General features: G+C 44.8%; 1 protein-coding gene across 1 annotated transcript; it reads left to right on the forward strand.

The window, feature by feature from the left end:
- The first annotated feature begins 11302 nt into the window (after positions 1-11302).
- LOC119923071 (olfactory receptor 2T33-like) lies at positions 11303-12241 on the forward strand. Its single transcript, XM_038742627.1, has one exon. The coding sequence runs from the start codon at positions 11303-11305 to the stop codon at positions 12239-12241; it is 939 nt and encodes a 312-aa protein (XP_038598555.1).
- Positions 12242-24064: the final 11823 nt, after the last annotated feature.

Raw genomic sequence — 24064 nt, forward strand, 5'->3', positions numbered from 1 at the left:
ATAGGTTCCATTGATTTATTTCATTATATACTCTTGTATTTTATCCTGGGATGCTTCTCTGCTACTTTTTCTTACTGTTCCTACTATTTGTAAAAGATCCTGTATGCCTACTTGTATGAGAAGCAGCATGGCTTAGTGGAAATGGCACAGACTTGGGAGCCGGAGGTCATGGGTTCTAATCCTGCCTCTGCCACTTATCTGCTGTGTGAACTTGGGCAACTCACTCAAATTCTCTGTGCCTCAATTACCTCATCTGCTAAAGGGGACCGTGAGCCCCACGTGGACTGTGTCCAACACGATTTGCCTGAACTCACCCCAGTGCTTAATACAATGCCTGGCACATAGTGAGCGCTTAACAAATACCATTATTATTATTATTACCTCCCGAATAATAATTATTCATTAATTAATTCATTCAATCGAATTTATTGAGCACTTACTTTGTGCAGAGTACTGTATTAAGCGGGAGGAAAGTACAATTCAGCAATAAAGAGAGACAATCTCTGACCACACCAGGTTTACTATTATTACCATCCCAGGCAGGTTTTGCATTTTGTTTCTTTTGTCCATTCCCAAGCGCTTAGGAGCTCAATATCTACCTCTGCTACTCCTCTTACTACTGCTAGACAATCCTCTCCAACCTCTCAGGCCTTCGACACTTGTTGACCACCCCTTTCTCTTGGAAACGTTATCCAACTTTGGCTTCTCTGAATCTGTCCTCTCCTGGTTCTCCTCGTATCCCTCTGGCCATACATTCTTAGTCTCCTTCATGGGCTCTTCCTCTGTCTCCCACCCCCAAACTGTGGGGCCCCTCAGGGTACAGTTCTGGGTCCCCTTCTAGTCTCCATCTACACCTACTCCCTTGGAGAACTCATCTGCTCCCATGACATCAACTATCACCTATATTCTGATGATACCCAAATCTATATCTCCAGCCCTGATCGCTCTAGCTCTCTGCAGTCTCACATTTCCTCCTGCCTTCAAGACATCTCTACTTGGTTGTCCTCCTGTCACCTCAAGCTTAACATGTTCAAAATTGAACTCTTTAACTACCCACCCAAGCCCTGTCCTCCACATTTTACCATCACTGTAGACAGCACCACCATCCTTACTGTCTCAGTAGCATATAACCTTGGTGCTATCCTTGACTCTTCCCTCTCATTCAGCCCATATATTCAAACCATCAATAATCCCTGACAGTTCCACGTTCCCAACATCTCTAAAAACTGCCCTTTCCTCTCCACCCAAACTGCTACCACGTTAATACAATTACTCATCCTATCCATCCTGGGTTACTTCTTCAGCCTCCTTGATGACCTTCCAGCCTCCTGTCTCTCTCCACTGTAGTCCATCCTTCACTCAGCTGCCAGGATCATTTTTCTACAGAAACGTTCAGGACATGTCACCCCGCTCCTCAAAAAACTCCACTGGTTGCCCATCCACCTCCACATCAAACAAAACCTCCTCACCAATGGTTTTAAAACACTCCACCACCTTGCCCCCTCCTACCTCAGCTCACTACTCTCATACACCCAGCCTGCACACTTCCCTTCTCTAGTACTAACCTTCTCACTGTTCCTAGCTCTCACCTTCCTCGCTGCCGATCCCTGGCCCACATCTTGCCTCTGGCCTGGAAAGTCCTCCCTCCTCAAATCTGACAGAAAATTATTATCCCCTCCATTCAAAGCCTTCCTGAAGACACATCTTCTCGAAAGAGGCTTTCCCAGACTAGACCCTCCTTTTCTCTTATCTCAGTCCCTTCTGCACCACCCTGACTTGCTTCTTTGCTCTTCCCCCATCCCATCCCAATAACACTTATGTACCTATCTGTAATTTATTTATTTGTATTGATGTCTGTCTCCCCGCTGTTATATAAACAGAATATATCTGTTTATTGTTGTATTGTACTTTCCCAAATACTTAGTACAGCGCTTTGCACACAGTAAGCAAACAATAAATACGATTGAATATATGAATGAATGAATGATCCTCTCACTGACATGTTCTAATGCCAAACAACTGTTTACTTCAGAACCTTCTTCTAGGAGTCTGAACTAAAGCCTGCCTGGTGGTTTTAAACACATTTCCTCCCATTCTGTGTGCAGTGGGGGCTGGAGAGAATAGTTGGTGAGTTCTTCTGAGAAAGTTTAAATAATGATAATACTAATGGTATTTGTGAAACGTTTACTATGTGCCAAGCACTGTTCTGAGCACTGGGGTAGATATAAGGTAATCAGGGTAACCCATGTGGGGCTCACAATCTTCATCCCCATTTTACAGATGAGATATCTAAGGCACGGAGTAGTGAAGTGACTCAGGCAGACAAGAGACAGGGCCGGGATTAGAACCCATAACCTTCTGACTCCCAGGTCTGTGCTCTATCCACTCCACCACTCTGTGTCAAACACTATTCTAAGCACTGACGTAGATTCAAGATAATCAAGATAATCAGCCAGTCAATCATATTTACTGAGCGCATATGGTGTGCAGAGCACTGTACTAAATACTGGGTAGAGTACATTATAACACTGTAGCAGACACATTTTCTGCCCACAATCAATTTATGGCCTAGAGGGGAGCTTACAGTCCGGAACATTGTACTAAGAGCTTAGGAGAGTCATTTGGTCCCAGGGAGCAGTGTTGTCTGGTGGAAAGAGTCCGGGCCTGGTAGAAAAAAAAAGACCTGAGTTCTAATTTTGGCTCTACCACTATCCTGTTGTGTGACTTGGGGCACATCATGTAACTTCTCTATGCCTCAGTTTTCTCATCTGTAAAATGGGGATTCAATACCTGTTCTCCCTCCTATTTAGACGGTGAGCCTGATTATCGTGAATCGACCCCAGTGCTTAGTGTGGTATTTGGCACGTAGTTTTAAAATATGATGTGCTGCCACAGCTGATGCTTATCATTATCAAGTGAAAAGAAGGGATTCAGGGAACCAATGGGGAGGACGTGTAAGTTGATACTCACCCCAGCCCCACAGCACATATGACCGTAGTCTCATACTCTACTTTTTCCCCTTTCAGGAATTTATTTTAATTCCTGTCTCCTATAGACTGTAACCACTTCGTGGGCAAGGACTGTATCTACCAACTCCATCGTCTTCTACTTTCCCAAGCACTTAGTACAGTGCCCTGCAAATAATTAGTGCTCAATAAAAATCAGTAAATGGCATTTATTGAGCACTTAGTATGGACAGAGCACTGTTGTAAACGCTTGGGAGAGTACAGCACAGTATTCATTCAATCATATTTATTGAGTGCTTATTGCATGCAAAGCACTGTAACCAAGTGCTTGGGAGAGTACAATACAACAACAGACACATTTCCTGCCCATAACGAGCTCACCATCTACAGAGGGAGACAAACATTAATATACATAAGTAAGTAAATAAATAAATAAACAAATAAATAAATAAATAAATAAATAAATAACAGATATCTACAGAAATACATATATGTGCTGTGGGGATGAGAGGGAGGATGAATGAAGGAAGCAAGTCAGAGTTAGAGTTAGCAGACATGTTCCCTGCCCCAAAGCTACAGTATAATTGATAATCATTGATCAATTGATTAATCTCTGAAGATAGTTAAGGAACAGGAGTCTGGGGCCGGAGGAGTTGGGGGTGGGGGTTGGAGGCGATGGTGGTGGAGATAAGTGATCTGCTTGAAATGATTTGAATCCAGCCAGCCCTGGTGGAAGGGGATTTGGAAAGAAGACCTGTAGGGGATTTTACAAATTCTGAGATGCTGTGATTCCTTGAGCTTCTCTCTCTGGAGGCTCCATCAGTCACGTGGCCACTCCCCTTCTACCAGAACTAGCTGCTCTGATACCACAGGGTCAGATGTATAAGAAGCGTCCTGTTCACTGAGCCTAAGGCACAATGGATGTGGATGATCATTTACAGATAAATTTGGAGGGGGCTTGTGTGTCATTCATTCTTTTATTCATTCAATCGTATTTATTGAGCACTTACTGTGTGTAAGGCACTGTAGTAAGCACTTGGGAGGGGTCATCACTTCTTCCTGATTTTTGTTTCCTGCTTCCCAATAATATTGGTCGGATGACAACAGAGTGCAGAAAGCTGTGTTGGGTGTTTGGGAGAGTAGCTCTGAGGGCAGAAAGAGCTGGGACTGTAGGTTGCAGGGGAAAGAACCAGGGAAAGAGAAAATCAATTGGGGAAGGCTAGCCCGGGAAGATGGGTTCAGAAAAAAAACAAACCAAAACAAAAAAAACTTTTAAAAAGGGGAGAGGTGTGTTCAAGTGGATTTGAAGAGGCTGGGATTACCTCTGATATGATTGTATTGTTTCTCCCCCATCTATCTATGTGCTTGGCACCAACTAAGCAAACAAATACCATCGTCATTCTTATTACTGAGAGAGTACCAGGGACGTGGGATGATGTAGGCAAGAGGGAGGAAGCAGGAGAGTCGAGCTCAAGGCATGGTAATAAATAATGCTACCCATTCTCATTTTAGTCGTGGATGAACTGGAGACCTTTCTCTGAAAGCACTTGGTTACAGTGCTTTGCATGCAATAAGCACTCAATAAATATGATTGAATGAATACTGTGCTGTACTCTCCCAAGCGTTTACAACGGTGTTCTGTCCATACTGTCCATGCTTAAGGGGGACAGTACTAGGGAATTGCTCTCAGTAGCAGTCTGTTTTCATTTTAGAAGTATGCCATATTCTATCGTGAGTGCCAAGAAGATCAGCCAAAATCATTAGATGGATGGAAGATGGAGGGGTACTATGAGGAAAGTTTCAGAATTTGGGATTATTTAGAGACAGACCTGCTGACTGATGTTATGTCTTTCTTTTCCCCCATTAAGAATGTAGTGCGTTTCACATATTTGATGCTTAATAAATACTATTATTCCTCCTCCTACTACATCGAAAAAGAACTGTTACAAGGACAGCCTAGACCATCCAAAAGGAAAAAAAAAACAGTAAATCGCCTCTGTTGTATCCAGAATAATTTGGTAGAGACATCAGAAATAACTTCTTGACTGTGGCTTAGGTTAGGATGGAGGCTTTATATAGTCTTGGTCCCAGAAGACATTTAAAAACAGGTTTAAGTTCGCCTGGCTTATAAGACTGAATCACTTGGGTCCCTTGAGTCGTTACCTCCTCTTAGAATCTGGGATCAATCAATTAATCAATCAATGGTACTTATTGAGCACTTACATTGTGCAGAGCACTGTATTATACAACTGAGTTAGTAGACATGTTCCCTGCCTATAACGAGCTTACAGTCTAGAAAGGGAGACAGACATTAATATGAATAAATAATATATAATACAGAATTTACAGATATGTACATAAGTGCTGTGTGGTTGAGGGGGGTTGAATATCAAATGCCCAAAGGTCACAGATCCCAGCCATGCACCCTCTCTATGGCTAAATGCTTTTTCTCCAAGATGCTTTTTCCCCAAGACAGCGTTACTTTGGATAAGACAGCATTGCTCCGGATCTTGGAGAGAATTTCTGGAGCATCAATCGCCGCGATTAAACACAAGATGGGACTTTCATGCGAGGTTGCAGTTGTAAGACAGTAGGCACTTAGCATAATACTTTACACACATAAATACCATTGATTGATTAATTGATTGATTGATTGATTGATAAGCAAGTGAGGCTTCTCAACAATAATAATAATCATGGTATTTGGTGCTTACTATGTTCGAGGCACTGTACTAAGTGCTGGGGTCGGTACAAGCAGATTAGTTTGGACACAGTCCCTGTCAATCAATCAATCAATCAATCGTATTTATTGAGCGCTTACTGTGTGCAGAGCACTCTACTAAGCGCTTGGGAAGTACAGGTTGGCAACATATAGAGACAGTCCCTACCCAACAGTGGGCTCACAGTCTAGAAGGGGGAGACAGAGAACAAAACAAAGCATATTAACAAAATGAAATAAATAGAATAGATATTTACAAGTAAAATAAATGAATAGAGTAGTAAATATGTACAAACATATATACATATATACAAAGGTATATTATACATATATTCCAAAGGTCCGGCTCTTCTGGTTCCTCCAGGTTGGCCTGCTTGGGGAAAGCCAAGGGTCGCCCTCCTCGCCTGGACTCCACCACAAACCGGTTGATTCTCAAATGACTTTTTCTTTGAATGTGCCTGTTTCCCGGGAGCCGGAGCTCCCCTCTTCTTTTTCCAAATTGGCCGAAGCGTTTTATCCGGGCTCTGGTTCAATGACCGAACACGCTGTGGTCAAAGAGCTGTGCGGCACTTCTCTTGGACGATTATGTTTCTCTCCTGTCCCAGATCCCATCAAGAGCTAACGATCTTTGCGTTCTCCTTTCAAACCCCTCTTCTCAAGGTCATGCCATCCTGCCACGTACAGTCCCCAGGGCAATAGGGGGACTCTGTCCCACATGAGGCTCACATTCCTAATCTCCATTTTACAGAAGCAGTACCTGAGGCACAGAGAAGTGAAGTGACTTGCCCAAGGTCACACAGCAGACAGGTGGAGGAAATGGGATTAAAACCACGGTCCTTCTGACTCTCAGGCCCGAGGTTTTACCACTACGTCACATCTGTTCTCCTTCCAACTTTGTCTATGAGTCTCATGTGGGACAGAAACTATATCTGACCTGATTAAACTTAGGACAGTGCTTGGAAAATGATAAGAGCTTCACAAATACCAAAATTATAATTCTTTTCATTATTATATCATGTTCTAGTGTACTTTCCCAAAAGCTTACTACAGTGTCCTGCACACAGTAAGTGTTCAATCACTACTATTGATTAACTGATGGATTCCTATTAGATTGTGAGCCTATTGTGGAACAAAGACTACTCTCCCACTTCAAAAATTATATGAATTGATTACCTTAAACATTGGAATAGTGGTATTAGTGGGGTCGACCATCCCTCTGCCGTTTAGACTGTCAGGTCAATTCTCAGACCTGCCCTGCCATTTAGGTGCAGCCATGGGCTGTTCTGCTACATCTGAACGGTAAGGTGTTGTGTTTGGGGTTTTTTGTTTTGTTTTCTGGTGAGAGAAAGAATGAGTGTGAATGGGGGTGTTGAGCTGGATACCGGGGGATAGCAGTGAGGAAGAGGATGCCACTGCTGACACAGAAGCTGGTTCTGGAAATGGGGGCTGAGGCTCTGTGCAGGGCACTGTTTCTGTTTGACTCGCTGCGAGCCTGAGAAGACCCTGGGCCCTTAATTGTATAGATGGATCAAATCTTCCTGTGCCCACGGTCCTGTATTCAGTGTCAGTGTCATCCTGTATATCCTTAGTCACCAAAGAAGGGATTCTTCTGTGGCTGACAATAGCTTCTGGGGAAGCCAGGCAAGAGGTAATAGACAGGACAAAATCAGGGATTGTCACTGTATATCTCATCCTCTTCTGAGAAACTGAATTATGGGGAGTTAACTATTAGATGGATGCTGGTGGTGAGAGAATAGGTGTAGGGAGTAATTTGCCTGAAGAGTAAAGCATACAGATTAGAGAAATTAAAATACAGGCTTTGTAGTAGAAACTGACGTCTATCCACTACACAGATGTGATAGATATCTTTGGACTCAGGAATAACAGCTCTACAGACCTGATTATTGGCCGGTGACAGGGGCGGTGGATGAGGGAGGTATGGAGGTATCTCTGGGGGAGAGAGGGGCCAGTGTTAAGAGCAGTGTAGACCATTGGAACTACCTTGCCTATCTCTAGCTCGCATAGAAGGGACGTTGCCATATCTCTAAGGGGTTGCTCCCAGAGAAGTGGGAGGTCAGTGTCAAGAGTAAGACTCTGTGTGTGTGTGTGTGTGTGTGTGTGTGTGTGTGTGTGTGTGTGTGTGTGTGTGTGTACCGCATTCTTCTCTGTAGTCCTGTTGCCTCCAACCCGAGTTTAGGTAGGGAGCATAGAAAGCAGATATGGTCCTGGGCAATGCAGGCCTTCCCACATTGCTATTCAGTCTCCAGTTGTTCTGAAGACTTCTTGTCCTTTGTGTTCAAGCCTTTCTTGTCCTGGGTGTGTGTGGATCCAGTGACAAGGGTAGGGAAGTAGGGAAGAGTTGAGAAGCCAGGTTGTCTGGGGCTGTTCTCTCATGAATTTAGTTGATTTTGTGGGGCGTGAAGGAACATCTTTTGGCAAAATTGCAATGTTGGTATTTCCTCCAATTTGATTGATTCAATCATTTATTGAGTGCATACGGTGTGCAAAGCACTGCACTAAGAACTTGGCAGGTGCAATACAACAATAAAGGGAAGTATCCCCTGCCCACAATGAGCTCCCCCTCTTAGGGCCACACCTGGAGAGTTTCCAGTACTCTACCAGTCTTGGCTACAGGAGGGAGAGTCAAGCCTACCCATTCCATTCCTAGTTTGGGCATAGTGAGTGAAAGGCAATCTGCTACAAGTCAAAACTCACCCATGCTGGGCAGCAGCGGCATGGGAAACAGTCGAGGGCAGAGACTCCAGTTTACTGCTTGGAAGGTGGCAATGGTAAACCACTTCCGTATTTCTACCATGAAAACTTTAGGGATGCACTACCAGAACGATTGCAGGTGGAGAGCGGGACGTTCTGGGAGAGATGTGTCTGTGGTGTTAATATGGGTCGAAAACAACTCGACGGCATAAGACAAGACAAATTAGTTGGGTCTCTCCTCCAATTAGCATTCCGTGACTGATTTCCCATCTTCTCACCCTATTCTCCCTCCCTTCTGCGTCACCTATATATTTATGTCCACACCCATATGACTTTGATACTCCACCCTGAAACCCACAGCACTTATGTATCTTTTTCTATGGTATTTGTTAAGTGTTTACTATGTCCCATGCACCATATTATTTTTAGGGTATTTGTTAATCAATCCATCAATCAATGGCATTTATTGAGGGCTTACTTTGTGCAGAGCACTGTACTAAGCACTTACTATTTGTCAAGCTAATCAGGTTGGTTATAGTCACTGTCCCACATGAGGCTCACAGTCCTAATCGCCAGTTGATAGGTGACATAAATGAGGCACAGACAACTGAAGTGACTTGCCCAAGGTCACATAGCAGACAAGTGGCATAGCCAGGGTTAGAACTCAAGTCCTTCTGACTCCGAGGTCTGTGTTTTATCCACTTGGCTATGCTGCTTCTTACCTTTATTCTCCATTGTTTCTCTGTAATTTCTTTTACTGTCTGTCTTCCCTAGTAGATTGTAAATTCCAAGAAGGCAAGGATTGTGCCTCCTAACTCTACTGCATTTTTCCAAGCACTCAGTAGAGTGCTCTGCCCAAAGTAAGCGCTCAGTGAATACCACTGATTGACTGATTTAAGGATTATGCCCATTCTGAGCATTATATAGGTACCAGAGCATTCAGCCAAGTGCCTAGCCCATAAGTAAATCCTCAATAAATACAATGATAATGATCATAACTAACCGTATACGTATCAGTGACCGTATCACTGTCATGAGGGTCAATGACATCATTCTCATTATTGTTACTGACCATCAGAGTATCCTGGGAAACCTCATGACCTAGCGGCCAGAGTACAAGCTTCGGAATCAGGGGACCTGTGTTCTACATTAGGCTCTGACACTCGTCTGCTGTTTCACCCTGAGTAAATCACTTCGCTTCCCTGTGATGATCATGACTGTGGTATTTGTTAAGTGCTTATTACGTACCAGGCACTGTACTAAGTGTTGGGGTAGATACAAGGAAATTTGGTTGGATGCTATTCCTGCCCCTCATTGGGTTTACATTCTTAATCCCTGCTTTACATATGAGGGAACTGAGGCACAGAGAAATTAAGCGACTTGCCCAAGGTCACACAGCAGGCAAGGGACAGAGCAACTTTCCCAAGGCCACACAACACGGAATTGACAGAGCTGGGATTAGAACCCAGGTCCTTTTGACTCCCAGGCCGGTGCTCTATTCTCTAGGCCATGCTACTTCTCAGTCTCCTCATCTGTAAAAATGGGAATTTAATATCTGTTCTCCCTCCCTTGAAACTGGGAATCATTCAATACTTGGCATTTACTGAGCAATTACTGTTTGCAGAGTACTGTACTAAATGCTTGGGAACCCCATGTGGGACAGGCATTGGGTCCGTTCTTAATTTATTGTATCTATCCCAGCAGTTGGCCTATTGGATAGAGCCCAGATCTGCGAGCCCTGTTCCTCCCCCTCTCCCATCACTCACCCCGCACGAACTGGACACCTACTTCATTAGGAAAATTAACACCATCAGGTCTGACCTCCCCAAAGTCACCCCTCACCCTCCTCCGTCCCCTCTCCTCGACCCCCTCTTCTACCTTACCGACCTTCCCAGTAGTATCTTCAGAGGAGATCTCCTCCCTCCTCTCAAGTTCCACCCCCTCCACCTGTGATTCAGACCCCATTCCCTCCCACCTTATTAAAACTCTCGCCCCTTCCCTCTTCCCCTCCTTAACTTCCATCTTCAACTTCTTACTCTCCAATGGCTTCTTTCCCTCTGCCTTCAAAAATGTCCACGTCTCCCTCAACCTAAAAAAAACCTCCCTTGACCCCACAGCCGCCTCCAGTTATCACCCCATCTCCCTCCTACCCTTCTTTTCCAAACTCCTGGAGCGAGTCGTCTACACTCGCTGCTTCGAATCCCTCTCCTCCAACTCTGTCTGGAACCCCTCCCATCTGTCGTCCGTCCCCTCCACTCTGCTGAAACCGCTTTCTCAAAGGTCACTATGACCTTATGTCTGTTTACTTGTTTTGATGTCTGTTTCCCCTATTCTAGACTGTGAGCCCATTGTAGGCAGGAATTGTCTCTCTTGGTTGCTGAATTATACTTTCCAAGCGCTTAGTACAGTCCACTGCACACAGTAACTGCTCAATAAATACGACTGAAAGTGTCAAATGAAAGAGTCATGAAAGTATGAAAGAGTCAAAAAGACCTAGATTCCATTCCCGGCGCCGCCACCTGCCTACTTTGTGGCCTTGGGCAAGTCCCTTCACTTCCTCTGTGCCTCTGTATCTAATCTATAAATTGGTTGTGAAGACTTGAGCCCCATGCAGGTCATGGGCTTTGTCCAACCTGATTAGCTTGCATCTACCCCAGCGCTTAGAACAGTGCCTGGCACATAGTAAGCTCTTAACAAACACAGCAAAGAAAAACAGAAAAGTGCCTAGCAAATATCACAAATGTTATAATTTTGGATTCTCTGTGCTCTCAAGACTCAACTTCCCAATAGAAAACAAGTTGACCCACTCTCATCTTCCCCTGCTACTAAGTTTCCATTACCACTGATTTTTTTTTTATTGTTGGCTTGCTTCTTTCCAGATATACCTTCTCACTGGGACAGAACCATGGAGAAGGAGAACAACACTATGGGGACAGATTTCGTTCTTCTTGGACTCTTTAACCACACCCGGGCTCACCAAGTCCTCTTCACCTTGGTTATGATGGCCTTCGTCACCTCCTTGATGGACAATGCAGCTATAATTCTCCTGATCCGAAGAGATCTCGACCTCCACACCCCAATGTACTTCCTGCTCGGTCAGCTTTCGCTCATGGATGTGATGTTGGTCTTCACCACCATTCCCAAAATGGCCGGCGACTTCTGGTCCGGCAGGAATTCCATCTCTCTCGTCGGATGTGCAGTCCAAATCTTCATCTTCCTCACTCTGGAAGGGGGCGAGTCCTTCCTGTTAGCTGCCATGGCCTACGATCGGTTCGTGGCCATTTGCTACCCTTCACGCTATCCCATTCTCATGGGTCTCAGGCTCTGTCTCCTCTTGCCGGTAGTGTTCTGGTTGTTTGGGGCGACGGATGGGTTGGTGCAGGCGGGGGTCACCATGAGCTACCATTTCTGCCATTCCGGGGAAGACAACCGTTTTTTATACGAGGCCCCCACTCTGGTGCGCTTGGCCTGTGATGACACAATGGTCTTTGAGTCCGTCATGTATGTCTGCTGTGTTCTGATGCTGCTGATCCCCTTCTCTGTCATCCTGGGCTCTTACGGTCTCATTGTGGGGGTGGTACTCCAAATGAGGTCAGTGGCGGCCAAGAAGAAGGCCTTCACCACCTGCTCCTCTCATCTCATTGTCGTCGGCCTCTTCTTCGGAGCTGCTACCTTTATCTCCATGAGGCCCAGGTTGTATGACTCAAAGGACTATGACAAGGTGGTTTCAGCCTTCTACACTATTCTTACTCCCGTACTGGACCCCCTCATCTACAGCCTAAAGAACAGGGACGTTCTGGAGGCCTTAAAGGGAGGTCTCACTGATTGCAAATTAAGGAATTAACATTGAGAGTGGATGGGGAAGTAGCATGGCCTAAGGGATAGAGCCCGGGCCCGGAAGTCAGAGGAGGTGGATTCTAATCCCTGCTCCCCAATTCTCTGCTTTGTTACCTTGGTCAATTCACTTACCTTCTCTGTATCTCAGTTACCTCATCTGCAAAATGGAGATTAAGACTGTGAGGCCCAGGTGGGACAGCAAATGTGTCCAATCTAATTATCTTGTTTCTACTCCAGCTCTTAGAACTGTGCTTAGGACATGGTAACCGCTTCTCAAATGCCACAATTATTAGTGTTATTTTTATTATTATTATTATTAATGGGGCCCTATGGAGTTTCCCATTTTGCTCCTTGGGAAACAGTGTGGATTAGTAGAAAGAGCAGGAGCTTGGGAGTCAGAGGACCTGGGTTTTAATTCTGACTCCAACTACTAGTCTGCTGGGTTGCCTTCGGTTAGTCACTTAACTTCTCTGTACCTCAGTAACCTCATCTGTAAAATGGGGATTCAATACCTGTTCTCCCTCCTACTTAGATGTGAGTCCCGTGTAGGACAGTGATTGGGTCTGAACTGATTATCTTGTATCGTCTCCAGTGCTTAGAACAATGCTTACAATTATTATTATTGCCATTTGTCTCAATTGATACTTCAGTGGTAAAGAACCAGTTTATTTTTTATAGTATGTGATGGAGTCTCTTTTTTAAAAAAAATAGTATTTATTAGATACTTACTATCTACTACGTAATGAAGATGATGATGATGATAATGATAATAATAGTATTTGTTAAGCATTTACTGTGTGCTAGGCACTGTATTAAGCACTAGAGTAGATACAAGCAAATCAGGTTGGCTATAGTCCCCGTCTCATTTATTCAATAGTTTTTTCCAAGTGCTTACTCCATACAAAGCACTGTATTAAGAACCAGACAAGTATAATAAAACAAAAGACACATTCCCTCCCCACAATAAAATTATATGGGGTTCACAGTCTTAGCCCCTGTTTTACAGATGAGGTAACTGAGGCGCAGAGAAGTGAAGTGACTCGCCCAAGGTCACACAGCAGTCGTGATGGAGTTGGAATTAGAACTCAGGCTCTCTGACGCCTTGGCCCCTGCTCTTTCCACTAGATCATGCTGCTTTTCATTGTAAATGATGGCTGCAGCTTGGACAATTCATTAATTGGACCTGGTCAAAAGAACTGAAAATAGTCCAAGTGGCTTGCATAGACTCTTTTACCCTCTCTTAATCCTGCCAATCATCTCAGGTTCCCTCAAGTTAAGCAGAGTGGAAGTGCACACAGGAATCTCTCTCTTTCTCTTCCTCTCTCTCCCTTACTATCTCGCTCTCTCACTCTCAATAACAACTATATTCTACTCTCTCAAGTCCTAAATACAGTGAGTGCTTTGCACTCAGTAAGAGCTCAATTACATTGATGATGAGTGATGAAAGAGAAATCACTGTGGCACAACAGGACTTTAGAAAATTCAGGAGATACTATGTACAGTGTAGGGATTTTTATTTTTTATGGTATTTCTTAAGCGCTGCTATTTGTCAAAAACTGTTCTAAGCATTGGTACAGGTACAAGCTAATTAGGTCAGATAAGGTCCCTGTCCCACATGGAGTTCCCAGTCTAATTTAGAAGGGAGAACTGGCATTTAATTCCCATTTTGCAGATGAGGTAGCTGAGGCACAGAGAAGTTAAGTGACTTGCCCAAGGTCATGCAGTAAGCATTTGGCAGAGCCAGAATTATTAGAACCCAGGTTCTCCAACTCCTAGACCTATGCTAGGCCCAGACGCAGCATGGCATATTGGACAGAGCACGGGCTTGGAAGTCAGAGGTCATGGGTTCTAATCCTGACTTTGACACTTGTCAGCTGTGTGACTTCGGGCAAGTCACTTAACTTCTCTGTGCCTCTGTTACCTCATCTGTAAAGTGGGGATTAAGACTGTGAGCCCCACATGGGACAACCTGATAACTTTGTATCTACCCCAGCGCTTAGAACAGTGCTTGGCACACAGTAAGTGCTTAACAAATTCCATCATCATTATTATTATTATGCTCTTTCAACTAGTCCAGGCTTCTTCTCACTAGGCCACGATGCCTCTATTCATGAACATATAATAATGAAGATAGATGGAACAGTAACCATGTCCTATAATTTCCTATAATTACAAGAAAACATCACAGATGTTACAGTGAAAGGAAATGGCTCAATCCAGTTTTATTCCTTTATACATTCATTTACCTCATTATCTGATCATCCAAATTAGGATAGATCCTGAGCATCTTAGAAAATTTGCTTTCTTTTGGACTTTGGCTACAGTATTCCGGGGCAAGTGAAAAGAGTAGACAGGAAGCCCACTGGTCTTTACTTTCTTTAAATGCTTTTGATTCCTCCCTTAAGTAGAAGTTCATGAAGGCTCCATGGAGAACTGGAATCAAACCTGGACCACTGATTTTGTTATTTAAGGACTCTAATTCTTCAACACAAACTGGCCTGTTCCTCTTCTCCCTCATCTTCTTTATCTTCCCAATAAGACTCATTCACCTTAACAGCTCCTTCCACTCCCCCAGATACCTCCACCTCAGCCAGCTCTTTGTCATGGGCCTGATATACATCTCCACCGTTGGGCCCAGGATGGCCACCACCTTCCTCTCTGACAGGAATTCAATCATTCAATCATATTTGTCTAGCACTTACTGTATGCAAAGCACTGTACTAACCGCTTGGGAAAGTACAATGCAACAACAATCAGACACATTCACTGCCCAAAACAGGATCACAGTCTAGAGCAAGAGACCCCCCCCGCCTGAATCCCCAATCCGCCAGTCAGTGGTATTTACTGCGAGCTTTTGTGCAGAGCTCTACTGGGAGAGTCTCTGGGGAGATCTCCCCCCTTATTTGAGACATTTTTCAATGGCATTTAAGCACTTACTATGTGTCAAACAATGTTTGAAGCACTGGGGTAATAATTGGGGTATTTGTTCATCACTATCTATGTGTCAAGCAGTATACTAAGCACTGGGGTAGATACAAAATAATCAGGTTTGACATGGGGCTCACTAAGTAGGAGAGAGGACAGAGATTGAGTCCTCATTTTACAGTTGAGGAAACTGAGGCACAGAGAATTTAAGTGAATTGCCCTAGGTCACAAAGCAAGCAATTGACAGATCTGTGATCATCGTCACTCAGTGGAAAGAGCCTTTGGAGTCAGAGGTCATGGGTTCAAATCCCTGCTCCACCACTTGTCAGCTGTGTGACTCGGACAAGTCACTTAACTTCTCTGTGCCTCAATTACCTCATCTGTAAAATGGGGATTAAGACTGTGAGCCCCACGTGGGACAACCTGATCACCTTGTAACCTCCCTAGCGCTTAGAGCAGTTTTTTGCACATAGTAAGTGCTTAATAAATGCTATTATCATTATTATTATTATTATTATTTTATTATCATTATTATCTTCTGACTCCCAGGCTCATCTACCTCTATTCTAATAGACACCACCACCATTCAGGTTGTCTTGTCTTAAGCTGTTGAGTCATCCCTGACCTATGGCGACTCTCTGGACACATCTGTCCCAGAATGTCCCACCTCCCTCTGCAATCGTTCTGGTAGTGTGTCTATAGAGTTTTCTTGGTAAAATACGGAAGTGGTTTATCACTGTCTTCCATGCCGTTAACTTGACTCTCCACACTCAACTATCTCCCATGCCTCTGCTGCCCAGCACAGGGGAGTTTTGACTTGTAGCAGATTGCCTTCCACTCCCTAGCCACTTCCCAAGCTAGAAATGGAATGGACATGCCTCTATTTGACTCTCCCTCCCAGAGCCCAAACTAGTAGAGTACTGATAACCCTCCAGGTGCCATCCGAGATGGGAGTCCATCTACCCCTTTGGGTGTGGGTCCAGAACATCTTCCTGACCACTGCAAGAGCTGAAGGACTTTTCCTGGACTCCATGATGTATGAGTACTATGTGGCTATATGTAGCCCCCTGAATTACCCGGCTCTCATGAGATGGATGAGGCATGGGTTGATGGCTTGGCCGTGGGATCTTGGCCCACAGGGTCCATCAATTCAATTGACTACACGGTGTGTGCACACCACACCGCTTATTGTAGGTCCCCTTCTTCTGTAATGAACCTGCCATGTTACCCCTGGCCTGCATGGACGTCTGGGTCTCTGAGCATATGGTGTTTATGACTACCGCTATGTCTCCTCTAGGCTGTAGGCTCATTGTGGGCAGGGAATGTGCTGTTTATTGTTGTACCATACTCTTCCAAGAGCTTAGTACAGTCCTCTGCACGCGGTAAGTACTCAATAGTTCTGACAGGCATAAACTCCCCTCCACTTCAAAGACTTGTTGAAGGCACATCTCCTCCAAGAGGCCTTCCCTGACTAAGCCCTCCTTTCTTCTGCTCCCAATCCCTTCTTTGTCACTCTGACCCGATCCCTTTATTCACCCCCAACCCCACAACACTTACGTATACATCTGCAATTTTTTTTATATTAATGTCTGTCTCCAACTTCTCGACAGTAAGCTCATCGTGGGCAGGGAATGTGTCTGTTTATTGTTATATTGTACACTCCCAAGTGTTTAATACAGTGCTCTGCACACAGTAAGAACTCAATAAATAGGACTGAATGAATGAATGATTGATGAATGAATGAATGAATGATGAATGGATGAATGACTATGAACTTGGCTGTGAACTCTTTAAGACTTTTGATACTCACCTCAGCCCCATAGCACTTACGTAGAGTCTTTATACTTCACTATTTCCCCTATTGGTAATTTATTTTAATGTCTATCTCCACTTGCGGACTGTAAACTCCTTGTGGGCAGGGATTGCATCTACCAACTCTGTTGTATTGTACTTCCCAACTGCTTAGTATAATGCTCTGCACACAGAGCTTGTCTGATTGATTATGAGCTCTCAAGTGAGAAGCAGCATGGCCTAGTCGAGCTAACATGGGCCTGGGAATCAGAAGATCTGGGTTCCAAACCCGGCCTTGAAAATTTCTTGCTGGGTGACTTTGGGCAAGTCAATTAACTTCTCTGGGCCTCAGTTTCCTCATTTGTAACATGGGGTTCCATTACCTTTCCTCCCTCTTACGTAGACAGTGAACCTCAGAGGGGGCATGGACTCTGTCTAACCTGATTAGCTTGTATCTACCACAGCACCTAGAACAATGTTGGACATATAGTAAGTGCTTAACAAATGTCATAATGACAAATACCATTATTATTGAAAACTCCTCCACCAGACTGTAAGCTCCTTGAGGAAAGAATTGTGTCTACCAACTCTATTGAACTCTCCCTAATGCTTACTAAAGGATTCTGCACACAGTTAGCACTTAGTAAATACCATTGATTGACTGTGCCAAGTAATATTGTGGATACAAAATAATCATATCAGAAGTAGACCCTGTCTCGTACATCCCACGTAAGCTCTGTGGCCCTGTGGGAGGGGTGAATAAATGGAACAAGTCAAAGTGCAAGGGAGACACAGAAGGGAGTGCATGAAGAGGAAATGAGGGTTTATTTTGGGAAGGCCTAATAAGCAGTTGAAGATGGGGAGAGCGGTGTTCTGTCGGATATGAAGAGGGAGGGCGTTCCAGGCCAGAGGCAAGATGTGTGGGAGAGGTAGGTGGTGAGATAGATGAGATCAAGGGTCAGTGGGTAGGTCGGCGTTAGAGGAACAAAGTGTGCAGTCTGGATTGTAGTGGGAAATCAGGGAGGTAAGGTAGGAGAGGGCGAAGTGATTGAGTGCTTTAAGGTCGATGATAAGTAGTTTCTATTTGATGCAGAGGTGGATGGGCAAAGAAAGTAGGGCAAATGGAATTTTTGTAGCTAAATGATTTGGGAAAATAATTGGCATAAGAAAGTAGTAGAAATACTATTTGTTTAGGTCCTTGCTGTGAGGAAAAGCACAGCACGAAGTGGTGGGAAAAAATACATGAGTGAGAATTAGAAACAAACCCTAGCCCTCAAAGGGATTACAATACATGAGGGAAGAGAAGACACACAAGGAAAGATGGAAAAATCAAACATTAAAGCAAAGTACAATAATAATAATTGTGGTATTTGCAAGGGCTTACTATGTGTCAGGCATTATATTAAGTGCTGGGGTAGAAGACACAAGCTTATGGAATCAATAAGGGAATTTATTAAGTGCATAGAAACTACTTATCCTTCGATACTGTGGACCACTGCTTTCTCCTCAAACGCTGTCCAAACTTGGCTTCACAGACTCTGTCCTCTCCTGGTTCTCCTCTTATCTCTCCGTCCGTTCATTCTCAGTCTCCTTTGTGGGCTCCTATTATTAAGTTTGCTCAATATTTAAAATATATATTTCCCACTTGTGAGCTAAAGTATGTCATTCACCATAGACGCTTAGCCCAATTTTTGTATTTCGGGGTTAAGTATGGTATACTAGTGGAAAAATAATTTTAAATGAAAAAATACAGCTTGAAAATAAATATTCCCACCGCAGAAATTGCTCTCAGTATTGGCATGCAGGTATTAGGGGAAGCCGTGTGGCTTAGTGGAAAGAGCACGGGCTCAGAGGTCGTTGATTCTAATCCTACCTCCGCCACTTGTCAGCTGTGTGATTTGGGGCAAGTCACTTAACTTCTCTGGGCTTCAGTTACCTCATCTGTAGAATGGGGATTAAGACTGTTAGCTTCACGTGGGACAACCTGATTACCTTGTATCTACCCCAGTGCTTAGAACAGAGCTTGGCACATAGTAAACGCTTAACAGATACAGTTATTATTATTATTCTTATTGTAATCCCTCTAGACTGTAAACTCATTATGGGCAGGGAACATGTCTGCTAATTTCTCTTGTACTCAATAAATATCACTGATTGATTGATTGATCTCTGGCAGGTTCAGGCCCAGAGGAATGCTCTGAAATTCTTTCGTTGGCATTCTTCCCAGCATTAACTCATTGGGCCGACTCCAAAACGAAACAGCATGGCCTAGTGGATGGAGCACTAGTCTGAGAGTCAGAGGACCTGGCTGCTAATTCTGTCTCCATCACCTGTCAGCTGTGTGATCTTGGGCAAATCACTTCACTTCTCTGTGCTTCAATTTCCTCATCTGTCAAATGGCGATTAAAACAGTGTGCCCCATTTGGAGTATGGACAGTGTCCAACCTGATGAACTTCTACTAATCCCAGCGCTTTATAGAGTGCCTGACATATAGGTAGCGCTGCACAAAAATCATACAAAAAACTGTCATTGGCGTCATACTTGATTACGAAGGGCAATGATACATTATATATATAAATGCATTTAATATATACATATATATATTTATACATATATAAAACTAATCATATGTATATCTAGTAGTCATGTACATATACATATGCATCGTTGTCCTTCATATAATGACATATGCTGGTGACATAGTCATAGCAAAATATATACATATACGTATTTTTGATACATAGATAGATAGCCATTATCCATTTTAGGCACATAGATAAGTAGATAGATATGACTAGTGAAGCTAACGGCTTTCAAGCACACAATCACCTTGCCCCCTCCTACCTCACCTCCCTTCTCCCCTACTATAACTCAACCTATACATTTCACTCCTCTAATGCCAACCTACTCACTGTACCTTGATCTCGTCTATCTTGTCACTGACCTCTCGCCCACGTCCTACCTCCTGCCTGGAATGTCCTCGCTCCTCAAATACTACAGACAATTGTTCTCTAAATCTACATCTTCAGCCCTGATCTCTCTGTCTCTCTGCAGTCAGCTGTGATCTCTCTAAAATCTTCCATGCCCTTCCCCAGTCCCTCCCACCTGTGGCCCCTACTTCTACTCTCCCATTTTTTTCTCAACATTACCTCTAGAAGGGATCTACTGCCTTCTCTCAAAATCTATCCTTTCCCCATTCACATCCGACCCCATTTGTTCACTCCTTATCAAAACCCTTGCTCCCTCCTTTATTCCCTCCATAACGGCCATTTTCAACTTTTTGCTCTAGAATAGCTTCCTCTCCACGGCTTTCTCACATACCCATGTCATTCCTATCCTACAAAACCCCTCCCCTGATGCCACAGCTCCCTTCAACTGTGTCTCCAGCTCCAACTCCAATTCCAGCTCCCCCCATCTCTCTCTTACTATTCCTCTCCAAATTCCTTGAGCGAGTTGTCTACACCCAGTATCTCTAATTCCTCTCCCCCAATTCTGTCTTTGGCCCTGTCCAATCTGGCTTCCATCCCCTTCATTTCACATAAACCACCAGAGATCACAGCTGATCTCCTTCTTGAAAAATGCAAAGGCCTCTTCTCCATCCTAATCCTCCTCAACCTCTCCGCTGCCTTTGACATAGTTGACTACCCCCTTCTCCTGGAAACACTCTCCAACCACAGATTCGCTTACACTGTCCTCTCCTGGTTCTCCTCCTATCTCTCTGGGTGCTTATTCTCAGACTCCTTCATGATCTTGTCCTCTGCACCCCACCCGCTAAATGTGAGTGTCCCACAAGGTTTATTTCTGGGTCCCCTTTTTTTTCCATCTACACCTACTCCCTTGGAGAACTCACACACTCTCAAGGCTTCAAAGAACACCTCCATGTGGATGGGAACCAAATATATATCTCCATCCGTGATCTCTTTCCCTCTTTGCAGTCTCACATTTACTCCTGCTTTCAAAACATCTCATCTTGGATGTCCTCCTATCACCTCAAACTTAACATGTCTGAAACAGAACTTTCTTTCTTCCCACCCAAGCCCTGTCCTCCCCCTGACTTTACCATCACTGTAGTTGGCAACATCATCCTTCCTGTCTCACAAGCTTCATGTTGTGCTTCATGCTTCATGCTGCTTCATACTTCATACTTCATGCTGCTGCCCGGATTACCATACTTCATGCTGCTGCCCGGATTATCTTTGTCCAGAAACGCTCTGGGCATATTACTCCCCTCCTCAAAAATCTCCAGTGGCTACCAATCAATCTGCGCATAAGGCAGAAACTCCTCACCCTCGGCTTCAAGGCTCTCCATCACCTCGTCCCCTCCTACCTCACCTCCCTTCTCTCCTTCTACAGCCCAGCCCACACCCTCCGCTCCTCCGCTGCTAATCTCTTCACCGTACCTCGTTCTCGCCTGTCCCGCCATCGACCCCCGGCCCACGTCATCCCCCGGGCCTGGAATGCCCTCCCTCTGCCCATCCGCCAAGCTAGCTCTCTTCCTCCCTTCAAGGCCCTGCTGAGAGCTCACCTCCTCCAGGAGACCTTCCCAGACTGAGCCCCTTCCTTCCTCTCCCCCTCGTCCCCCTCTCCATCTCCCCCATCTTACCTCCTTCCCTTCCCCACAGCACCTGTATATATGTGTATATGTTTGTACATATTTATTACTCTATTTATTTATTTATTCTACTTGAACATATCTATTCTATTTATTTTCTTTTGTTAGTATCTTTGGTTTTGTTCTCTGTCTCCCCATTTTAGACAGTGAGCCCAATGTTGGGGAGGGACTGTCTCTATATGTTGCCAATTTGTACTTCCCAAGCGCTTAGTACAGTGCTCTGCACATAGTAAACGCTCAATAAATACGATTGATGATGATGATGATGACAAGCCCATAACCTTGGTGTTATCCTTGACTCCTCTCTCTCATTCAACCCACATATTCAATCCATCATTAAATTCTGCAGGTTCGACCTTCGCAACGTCGCTAAAATCCCCCCTTTCCTCTTCATCCCAACTGCTGCTACATTAATCCGAGCACTTATCCTATCCCACCTTGATTACTGTATCAGCCTCCTTGCTGACATCTCTGCCTCCTGTCTCTCCCCACGCTTGTCCATACTTTATCCATTCATTCATTTAATCATATTTATTGAGCGCTTAATATGTGCAGAGCACTGTACTAAGAGCTTGGGAAGTAAAATTTGGCAACATATAGAGACGGTCCCTACCCAACAGCGGGCTCACAGTCTAGAAGGGGAGACAGACAATAAAACAAAACATGTGGACATGTGTCAAGTCATCAGAACAAATAGAAATAAAGCTAGATGCACCACATTAACAAAATAAATAGAATAGTATATATGTACAAGTAAAATAAATAGAGTAATAAATCTGTACAAGCATATATACAGGTGCCGTGGGGAGGAGAAGGAGGGGGGCGGGGTGGATGGGGAGGAGGAGAGGAAAAAGGGGGCTCAGTCTGGGAAGGCCTCTTGGAGGAGGTGAGCTCTCAGTAGGGCTTTGAATGGAGGAATATAGCTAGCTTTGCAGATGTGTGGAGGGAGGGCATTCCAGGCCAGGGGGAGGACGTTGGCCGGGGGCCGACGGCGGGACAGGTGAGAACGAGGTTCAGTGAAGAGGTTAGCAGCGGAAGAGCAGAGTGTGCGGGATGGGCTGTAGAAGGAAAGAAGGGAGGTGAGGTAGGAAGGGGTGAGGTGATGGAGAGCCTTGAAGCCGAGAGTGAGGAGTTTTTGCTTGATGCGTAGGTTGATTGGCAGTCACTGGAGATTTTTGAGGAGGGGAGTAACATGTCCATAGCGTTTCTGCACAAAGATGATCCGAGCAGCAGCGTGATGTATAGACTGAAGTGGAGAGAGACAGGAGGATGGGAGATCAGAGAGGAGGCTGATACAGTAATCCCGGTTGGGATAGGATGAGAGATTGAACCAGCAAGGTAGCGGTTTCGATGGAGAGGAAACGGAGGACCATGTCGATGTTGCAGAGGTGAGACTGGCTGGTTGTGGTGACAGATTTGATGTGAGGGGTGAACGAGAGAGCGGAGTCGATGATGACAGCAAGGTTGCAGGCTTGTGAGACGGGAAGGATGGTAATGCCGTCTACAGTGACGGGAAAGTCAGGGAGAGGGCAGGGTTTGGGAGTTAATATAAGGAGTTCAGTCTAGGACATATTGAGTTTTAGATGTCGGGAAGACATCCAGATGGAGATGTCCTGAAGGCAGGAGGAGACACGAACCTGAAGGGAGGGAGGGAGTAGGGACAGAGATGTAGATTTGGGTGTCATCAGCGTAAATATGATAATGGGAGCCGTGGGAGTGAATGAGTTCACCAAGGGAGTGAGTGTAGATAGAGAACAGAAGGGAACCAAGAACTGACCCTTGAGGAAAACCTGCAGTAAGGGGATGAGAAGGGAAGGAGGAGCCCACAAAAGAGACTGAGAATGAACGGCCGTAGAGATAAGAGGAAAACCCGGAGAAGACGGAGTCTGTAAAGCCAAGGTTGGATAGGGTGTTGAGGAGAAGGGGGTGCTCCACAGTATTAAGCGCTTAGTACAGTGCTCTGCACACAGTAGGCGCTCAATAAATATGATTGAATGAATGAATGAAGGCAGCTAAGAGGTCGAGGAGGATTAGACTAGATTAGGAGCCGTTGGATTTGGCAAGAAGGAGGTCATTGGTGACCCTTGAGAAGGCAGTTTCGGTGGAGTGTAGAGGACAGATGCCAGATTGGAGGGGGTCGAGGAGAGAGTTGGCGATGAGGAATTCGAGGCAGCGGGTGTAGACGACTGGTTTTAGGAGTTTGGAAAGGAATGGTAGGAGGTAGATAGGGAAACAACTAGAAGTGGAGGTGGGGTCAAGAGAGTTTTTTTAGGTTAGGGGAGACGTGGGCATGTTTGAAGGCAGAGGGGAAGGAACCAGTGGAGAGTGAGCGGGGAGGGGAGGAGGGAAGGGGCGAGATATTTCATAAGATGAGAGGGAATGGGATCTGAAGCACAGGTGGATGGAGTAGCACTTGAGAGGAGGGAGGAGATCTCATCTGAAGTTACTGCTGGGAAAGATGGGAGAGTAGAGGAGACGGTTGAGAGCAGAGAGGTTGGAGA

Source organism: Tachyglossus aculeatus, unplaced genomic scaffold (assembly GCF_015852505.1).
Source record: "Tachyglossus aculeatus isolate mTacAcu1 unplaced genomic scaffold, mTacAcu1.pri scaffold_140_arrow_ctg1, whole genome shotgun sequence".
Classification (NCBI taxonomy): domain Eukaryota; kingdom Metazoa; phylum Chordata; class Mammalia; order Monotremata; family Tachyglossidae; genus Tachyglossus; species Tachyglossus aculeatus.

Coding starts and splice junctions, on each gene's coding strand:
- LOC119923071 (XM_038742627.1), top strand. CDS start 11,303: ATGGAGAAGGAGAACAACACTATGGGGACAGATTTCGTTCTTCTTGGA.